Here is a 9,100-nt window from a genome sequence, read left to right as displayed (position 1 = left end):
GGCCGCAGGCGGTTACAAATCCCATGAGAGGAGGAAAAAAGTGCAGCAGACCCAAATGCAGGCGCTGCAAGCAAGGGTAGACGCGATAGAGGAACGAGAAGCAAATCGCAGCAAACGTACTGCCGAAGCCTCCCCCGAAGCTACCCCGCCATCTCAGCGCAGAAGCAGCGTGGCTTCCACCGAGCTGCTTCAGCGAGCATGCCTTGATGGCTCCTGCCAGCTATCCCGTGGATGCTATCACGGAGTCTCAAAATTGCCACCTTATGACGCAATGGATGAATTTGAAGGTCAAGGCGGCTGTTGGCTCTGTTTATCCTACTGAACCCGGCGCAACTTTTCACTGCCGGCCGATTCCAGAAGGATATGCTAGGGTGATGGTGGATGAAATAACGGAGGGATTTGAGGACCTCCAGCTTGACCACCCTACCGGTGAAGGGGAGACTCGGCTGGGGTCTGCTCTGAAGACTCCATGCCTATGGCGGAAGGAGCTCATCAACCTTCCGAACTGGACGCCTCCGCCTCCTCCTCCTCCGGCGAGTCAGGGCACTCCGCCTCCTCCACCGCCTCCTCCTCCGGCGAGTGACGATCAGGGCCCTCGGCAGGGCTCCTTCTCCGGCGCATGGCGGCACTCCCTCCTCTCCGCCTGCGCACGCGCCCGAGCAGCCAACCTCCTCCTTCTCCGCCTCGTCAGCAAGGGCGGAAGAGACCTGCCGCCGCTCCAGCTGCTCTGGCGCGTCGTAGTCCTTCTCCTCTGCCTCGTAAGCATGTCAAGAAGACAACCGCTTCGTCTGCTTGGTCGGCGTCTAGCAGTACAACCAGAGGCGGGAGGACATACAGATTCGGTCCTTCTCTGAAGACTCCAGAGAAGTTACCATACGAGAGGACCCCGGAGGAGAACGCGAAGATCGCGCGAACCGAAGTGGATGACTGGTTTCAAGGGTTGAAAGCAAAGACATCCACCTCCGGAGGAGAAGGTAGATCGGTGAAAGTGAAGCGCACTCTGGCTGCCTGGCAAAACCACCCAAGTCTCCGCCGAAAGGCAACTATGAGCGCATTATTGCAAAGACATGGCCGAAGCGGAGCGGTCGGGAAGTACAGTCAGTGATCAAAGGCTGAAAGACGACGAGCTAGCTGGGAAACAAATTGCCCAGCTCGGCGAACAAGCGAAGCAATCGTGCCCCCCCCCCTCAAGGTGCCTAGCGACATCGTCGATCCGAGGATGGTGCCCGGTTATGGCAATGTTGACGATTACCTGCCCGACGATGTACATTATGATACCATGGAGGTGCAGATACACAGATACGAGTACGGGAAGCCTCTCGTCAAAGATGAAAAATCTTAAAACAACGATGATGCAAAGATTACATGATTGGTACTTGAAAATCTGCAGAGATCTGGGGGGAGGAGTACTTTGTAATGCGAGAGTTAACCGGAGCATGACCTCGTGGAATGAACTGTGCCCTATTCCATTTGAGGAGTTCTAATCGTTTTTCAATCAATTGGCCCTCTTAAAACAACGATCACCTGCTACTGTCTGTAAGTACTACTACTCTGTCATTAAGTCTCTCTATATAGCTCATCTCTTTCATTGCATGTATTTATAATTATCCTCACTATATTATGCAGAATGAAGATCGCCGAATTGAAGAAAAGACAAATCGGTGATATTGGGTTCGTTAACACATATCTCATAGATGCAACTGAGGTTGAACATCGTCCCGGAGATACCGAGGCCAACTTGCTACGATCATTCAAAAAAATGAAAACAAAGATATAATACTCTTTCCTTACAACTTCAAGTGAGTGTTACTGTCTTGTGCATATTCGGTTTCCCTTATATATTAGTCCAGGTTATAGTAATGTAATTGATGAGTTATGCATGCGTGTGCAGTTTCCACTATATTCTCCTAGAGATTAGGCTTGAGCAGGGAGTAGTAACCGTCTTGGACTCTAAACGAAAAGATCCCCAGGAGTATGCAGACATGACTGAAATCCTCAAGAAGTAAGTTAAATCGATCATTATGCCACCATATCAGCAACTTTGTTCATTTCCTGATATCAAGTAATTGTTTTTCTTTGTCCGGCAGGGTTTGGAGAAAATTCACCAGAAAAGTTCCGGGACTGCCGAAGGAGCTGGAATTTAGACACCCGAAAGTAAGTACTATAGTAGCATGTTCCGCGCATCTCCTAGTGATTCAAGCGCTAGTTTCATCAATACCATTTAGCATTCTTGCTTATCAGTTTGATTGACCTCTATTTCTTGTAAAGTGGTTGTGGCAGGAAAAAGGGAATGATTTCTGTGGATACTACGTCTGCGAAGTCCATCGCCACACGACCTGTGAGCGGGGCGGGTACTCTGACGAACAATATGAAGTACATAAATAACAACATTCACAATTTTATTTTATTACCATCATCTGTGTTGAGTTTCATTCATTCATACATATATGTATGACCCCCTTCTTCAAATTAGATGTTTCGGAAGCGGGATGAACTCCTAGCACCAGCTCGCATGCGAGCAATTCAACACTGAGAGGGCGGCATTTCTTGTTTCTGACCAAGTGATCGCTGAAGACGGAGAATACTATGTGGACCATGAGTCCGTATGATTATATTTGTAAGAGATAATTATTGTATATATGTAGCCGGTAGTGTCGGATAGATATACGAGAACTTGTTGTTCGACCAATCTCTCGGAGCAGGAGAGGTGGTCGATATCACTTCTCTCTGTATGCATATATGTTCATGACGATCTTCTGTTTTCTTCGTTTGCTTACTAACTAACTAGCGTGTCGAGTACTCTCTATACGTATGTATAGTACGTAGCGTCGACCAAGCACGGACGTAAGAGAGGACACTTCTCTCTATTAATTATAGCTAGCTAACACAATATATGAAACATCTAAATTAACCCTCCAAAACCACCCAACCCCCCTCCCTTTCAAAAAAAAAACAAAAACCCCAGCCACAGAAATGCTGACGCGTGGATGCCTATTGGTCCCGGTTGGTGCCACCAACCGGGACCAAAGGGTCTCCTGCCTGGGCTCTGCGCACTGCCCACGTGGAGGCCCATCAGTCTCGGTTCTGGATTGAACCGAGACTAAAGGTACAGGGTATTAGTACCGACACTTTAGTCCCGGTTCAGGAACCGGGACTAAAGGCCCTTACGAACCGGGACTATAGGCCCTTTTTCTACCAGTGTAGGGTCACTCCTGACCACTCCAGAGCCAGTTTTATAAGACAGGGATAATTAAGCATGCATTAGGTCTTCTATTAAATAAACAACGGCTGCTTTCACAAATAATGTAGGAGGCTAACACTAAACTAAGAAACAGGCGGCTACGAGCAACAACGAGGAAATGCAATCATTTGGACGTGACTAGATCATACGTACATAACTCTCCCACCGCGATTGGATTAAACTAGTTTGACCAAATGGGACCAACTCTGAATATTTTGATTCTATGGTTGAAACTTTCAAAGTATTGGCCACATCGACTATAGTCTCGGGCACGCATCCAGCTGACAGGCACTCGATCTACACATCAGACTAGATTATGTTACTACTGTGCCATGTACTACAACAACAAAGAGTGAGAAGTCGACTCATGAGGGAATCCAATGATATCATAAGGCACTTGTAAGTGATACATATCAAATTAATGTGTGGAATTAATCGAAACCCATTCCATCTAATAGAAGCTAGTTCGGAAGTAAGCCGAGCCAACTGATAGAAGTGAAACTAAACTTTACATTACAGGTTGGTCGACCACCGATATCTTTCAATCAAGAAAATTTAAAATGAGTTTTTGTGAAGAAGATCTTGAATCTAGTATTAAACAAAGAAGAGATTGAAAAATTAAGGATAATTAAAGAGTTAAATGTTATAATCTTCTAACTAGTAATCATATGCATGGTTAATTTGTTCTTGTCAACACTCTATCCGGTTCACTTTTTAGGCTAGTCATAAAGGGAGAGTAACTTACACTAGTGTCATGCATATGACAGTAGTTTATGTTACAACTTTCATAGTTGGGAGTAACATAGAGATAGTGTCATAAGTGGTTGTGTTTATTAGCTTGTACACTAATTTTATTTTGGGAAGTGCTATGTGACGTAACATATTATGTTACTTAAAACACCTCTTTTCTCATTAACTACATGGCACATAAGTAGACTTATCTCGGGCCACGCTATGTTACTAGCTAAGTTACTCCACTATGACCGGCCTTAGTCATCCATGCGGACGGTGGTTAAGTATCATAAGTAATGCCTTCCGACAAGATAAATGTCTTTCTAGGCTAAGTGAGTATCAAAAGTGGCCCCGAGACAACCTTTATAAAGAATTTATATCCATTTACTGTTGTTATTCATTATAGTACAAATCAAGAGCAGAATTTCGTGTACTTAAGTTGCACCTCGAGTTATTTATGCAACATCTGCATAAAAATCCTGAATTGTAATTCGGGCTGCAACAGGAATCCTCACAGCCTTCTGTTCCTTATGCCACGTAATGCTGCCGAATGTGTAGTCCCCTTGCAGCTTCCACATAGGCGACAACTTCACCTTAAACGTATGAACTTTGTTCATGGCGTTGAACACGAGCACAGGCGGCTCAATCTCCATCTTGACTCCAGCTGGGTTCTGGACTTCTGCGTGGTACACGGAGTTGACCTCGCCGACGTTTGTCACTGTCCTCCACACGGTGATTGGATGCCTCAGCTCAGGGATCGCGATAGAGGGCAGGTTCAGGTGATATGCCGGTAATGTTGTCGCATCACAACTCACGTTTGCCCTCCTGATGATGGTGCACCCGAAGAATTTGTTGTAGTCGCGGGGATCGATGTCATAGACCAGACCGGGATCGGCCGCGCCGCCAGGATTGATGTTCCCGCCGCCGTAGTCGAATGGGTCAGCGATTTTTCGAGGCAGCCCTTCTGCCAGTATCGGCATGCCACGCTCGTCGGTTACATGGGCTTTATCACCAGGCAGAAACAACAAAACAAAGGTAAAAGAGTCACGAACTGGTGAACTAGGAATCGGATGATCTCAAGGCAATGGCTAGCTGCAGTCCGCTTACCGGAGGTTATGATGGCTGATTTAATCGCCGCAGGAGACCAATCTGGGTGCTGAGCTTTCAACAGTGCGACGATACCAGCTACGTGTGGGGTTGCCATTGACGTTCCAGACATAAATACGTAGGAATTTCCCACTGCTGCCAAGATGTTGGCTCCCGGTGCAGCTATGTCAGGCTATTGAAGAAGGAAGACAGTGTGAGACAAAAGCTGATACAAGGATGTGCTGATGATAGGCTTGGTAATGGCTCGCTAGTCCACTGTTGCCACGTTTGTATTGTATGTACCTTGATAATTTCGGGGTAATCAGGTGATGGACCTCTAGAGGAGAACGAGGCCACTTTTGGTGCGGATATCTCTTTCCCGATGACGGTGCGTGCCAGTTCGATCTTTGCCATGGGAGAGCTGCTTAGTTACAAATGAAAATGTCTATTAATCAGAAGGGATAGTCTCAATGCAGCTGCAACAAATTAAATGTAATGAAATTGGGTGCGCCTACGTACGTACCTTGTGCCAAGGATGTATTTTTTGATCTTCTTACCAGTGTCAAGGTCCACGATGACGCAGGCTATGCCTTGGCAAGCACCTAAAAGGTCTGTTGTATATTGAGCGAAAATAAGTCCGGATCCCCCGCCATTCCGGACATATTGTAACGCGTTGTTGAAAGTGATCCCTGGGGCGATCGCCAATGGATCATCTGGCAAGGGAGAACAGAGCAGGATTTTCCCTTTCACGTCCTTGGCAGTGGCATTAAGAGATGCTATGGTACATCTACATACAGAAAGAAAAATGAAGTCTGCGTCAGAATTGCCCTATAGATATTAAAAAACTAACGGGTAACTTGATTTACTTACTCGTCTGACACAAGGCCTGTGAAACGGCTGCTCCCGGCCGATGAGTTCACCACGTGGTAGTTGAGGGACTGACCCTACAAAAAGAAATAGCCAGGCAGAGTTTGCTCAGGAATAGGAATATATACACACCGGAACATTTGAAACTATGATTTTTTTCGGAGCTTTTCTCAGTCATACGCGTATACTTACCAGTATATGCTGGTTGTTCCCTAGTGTGATCGCCGTCGGAAATGACCGATCAACCTTGCTCGCTGCCACGGTGATGACCCACGGTGAAGTGTTCTCAAGGGTCTGCGGCCTAGGTCCGTCGTTCCCGGCCGCGTACACCACGGTGATCCCCTTCTGAACCGCATGCAGGGCGCCGAACGAGTTCTCGTCCGGGAATCCGACGGACAACGATAGCACGTCCACACCATCGTGGATTGCATCATCGATGGCAGCAAGAAAGTCCGACGTATAGCCAATGCCTTGGGCGCCCCATAAGGTCTTGTAGACCGCTATGCGAGCGTGTGGTGCGCCTCCCCGTGCAACCCCCTTGGCGAGGCCGTTGAAGCTGGCCGCCTGCACGGCCGAGCCCGCCGCGGTGGATGCACAATGCGTGCCGTGGCCGCCATAGTCACGAGGTGAGAGCGAGTCCGTCTTGAGGACCTCATCGGGAAGTCCTGCGCTGTAGAACCGTGCGCCGATAATCTTGCGGCTGCAGTTGTTCTTGTCCCAGTCTGGCCCTAGTTGGCACATCCCTTTCCACCTTGACGGTATCGGTGGGTACCCTTGGTCGCTAAAGCTTCGTGACTCCGGCCAGATCCCTGATTAATCGGTTTGTGTAAGAAAAACATGGTGCCAAATTAAAACGGGAGCGTATTGGCAAAAAGTAAAAAATGAAATGGGAGTGATTGGCTGAGACTGACATGAAATTATCAATACTAAATACTAACCGCTGTCAATCACTCCGATGATCACATCCTCTCCGTAGTTGGTTCCATGGGGAACCGCACTGCCAGACATCTGGTAGTTGAGCCCAAGAAAGTCCCAGCTCCGCGTGGTGCTCGCCTTGTGCCTTCTGCTTGGTTCGACGCTGATTACCTCCGGAAACTCTGCATGCATCACACATGAATGACATCAAAAATTTGTCATGCAAGGCAAAACTGATCTGAGATGTTAACTGGACGACGAGTCCCGACCTGCAAGTCGCTCTGCTTGCTCCGGCGTAAGCATGGCGGCGAAGCCTGAGAAGCCGTGCTTGTAGTTGTACACCACGGAGGCCATAGATTCCTCCTTGCTTCCGAGAAGAGTGGTGAGCATGTCATGGTGCGAAGCCACGACGTGGTCCGGGTGCCCATGCTTCACGTCGCCTAGGTAAACTATGTAGACCTAAACATATATAGACGCATGAGTGCGTGCAAAGGAAGGTGGGTTAACTAATTGAACTAAGGAAACTTGCTTGCTTGATTAATTACATACCTTGCGAGATGATGATCCTCCGTGCACTCTGCATAGCATCATGCAAAGGCAAAGCAGCACCCATGCTACACGGTGATGGGCGCGCGAGGAGGAAGAAGAGAAGAACCCCTTTGCCATTGCTCGCTTGGTTCTGAGATGTAATGTGTAATGTGATGGGTACTCGAGTACGAATTTATAGTGGATACATGCTGCGCGTTAGAACTAGTCCTCTGTTCCAACCATCACCTCTTTTATTCCCTTTCTCGAAGCAAACGAGCCTTCTCAACAATTTCCATTCAAGAATTATAAACCGCCACCTAATCTTTTACGTGAGTTTTCTGAAACCAAAGCGAAAGCACCCCTGGCCTACTATTGATCGGGACATGCGTAGCCAAGTCAATAAACCAGAGGTAAGGTAAGCATTGATTAAGTCATGTCTTTACTAATTGGCATGTGGTGGTTAACGCTAAAGTAAGAAGCAATAATTTAGACATGGTCCTCTCTCTCTCACACACACACACACACAAAATCGTGTTGAACGACTACCTCTACAATTGTTTTTCACCGATCATTCCTGAACTTGAACTTATTTATAATGTTTGAAGTTTACATGCCCAGTTCACACATATCAGTGATGGAGAAGTTCCAGACCTGTTCAAATCCAAATATATTTTCTCCGGTTGAAAGCTTCAGTCACATCACGTCAAACACCTTTTATACCACATGCGTGCATCTACATCAATCAACTTCCACATGTTTGTTTCCATACCTTTTCAAGACACGCTCGCGCCGGTCAAGCTTGATGGAGCTCCCGCGCCGAGAAATCATATTTTTGCCATGTCTGTTGCTGATTTAAAATTTGTGGCACATTTTCTAATTTGCGACAAAAATTTGTTTTGTTTCATAGAGTTTCATCAGGTATTTTCTTCTTCTTTGAAAGTGTATCATAACATTTTCATATATACCAACAAATAAGAGTGGAGTGGATTTTCTACTACACAATGAAATATTATGATACACTTTGAAACAAGAAAAAACCTCAACTAAACATCATATAATATTTTTAAACAAGAAAAAAAACTCAATGGAACATCATGTAATATTTTGAAACAAGATAAACTTTGCCAAAAAAACAGGGCATGAATCTCAAAGGAACGATGGAGGATGGATTGATGCATGGTGTGCGAATCCAGTAATATCATACATGTCCATTTTTTCCGGGTTCTTGGTGCGCCAGGTTGATTAACGACATTTTTAAACAATGCATTGACTTAGTGCGCGGAATTAATCGAATCCCATCCACCCATTGCATTTAGAAGCTATTTCAAATGTAGCTAGGCCGAGCCAGCCGATAGTTAATTTGACGGGCATGCTTACATATTTACATTGAACTACTAATAATTTTTACTTATAATGCAATTTTTCGGTACAAAATATTTTTTTTCCAATCAACCAAGAGGCCGCTGACGTATATTGGGGTTAGCTGCCACCGGTGTCAATCCGACGCCGGCTCCAGCTCTCCCAGAAAGCTTTGCCTACGTGAGATCTACATATACGGGTATATACAAACTCCGATCAAGCATTATAAGTAATTAATCACCTTGTGAGATGATCCTGCGTGTACTCTGCATGACAACATGCAAAGGCAAAGCAGTAGCACCACCAAATCTACACGGTGAAAATGTGCACACATGTGGTGACTAACACTTAACTAAGAAGCATGGGGTTATG

At 46.2% G+C, this 9,100-nt stretch overlaps 1 protein-coding gene across 1 annotated transcript; it reads right to left on the bottom strand.

The window, feature by feature from the left end:
• Positions 1 to 4,319: 4,319 nt before the first annotated feature.
• Positions 4,320 to 7,551, bottom strand: LOC125547434 (subtilisin-like protease SBT3.9). Its single transcript, XM_048711298.1, has 9 exons — positions 7,391 to 7,551; positions 7,111 to 7,300; positions 6,865 to 7,023; positions 6,119 to 6,735; positions 5,930 to 6,003; positions 5,583 to 5,846; positions 5,363 to 5,480; positions 5,081 to 5,252; positions 4,320 to 4,976 (listed from the first exon to the last, which is right to left on the bottom strand). Exons 1-9 carry the CDS (start codon positions 7,505 to 7,507, stop codon positions 4,429 to 4,431), a joined length of 2,259 nt encoding a protein of 752 aa, XP_048567255.1. The 5' UTR covers positions 7,508 to 7,551; the 3' UTR covers positions 4,320 to 4,428.
• Between the last annotated feature and the right edge of the window lie 1,549 nt (positions 7,552 to 9,100).

Source organism: Triticum urartu, chromosome 3 (genome assembly GCF_003073215.2).
Source record: "Triticum urartu cultivar G1812 chromosome 3, Tu2.1, whole genome shotgun sequence".
Lineage (NCBI taxonomy): Eukaryota > Viridiplantae > Streptophyta > Magnoliopsida > Poales > Poaceae > Triticum > Triticum urartu.
This window is presented reverse-complemented; position numbering and strand designations above follow the sequence as displayed.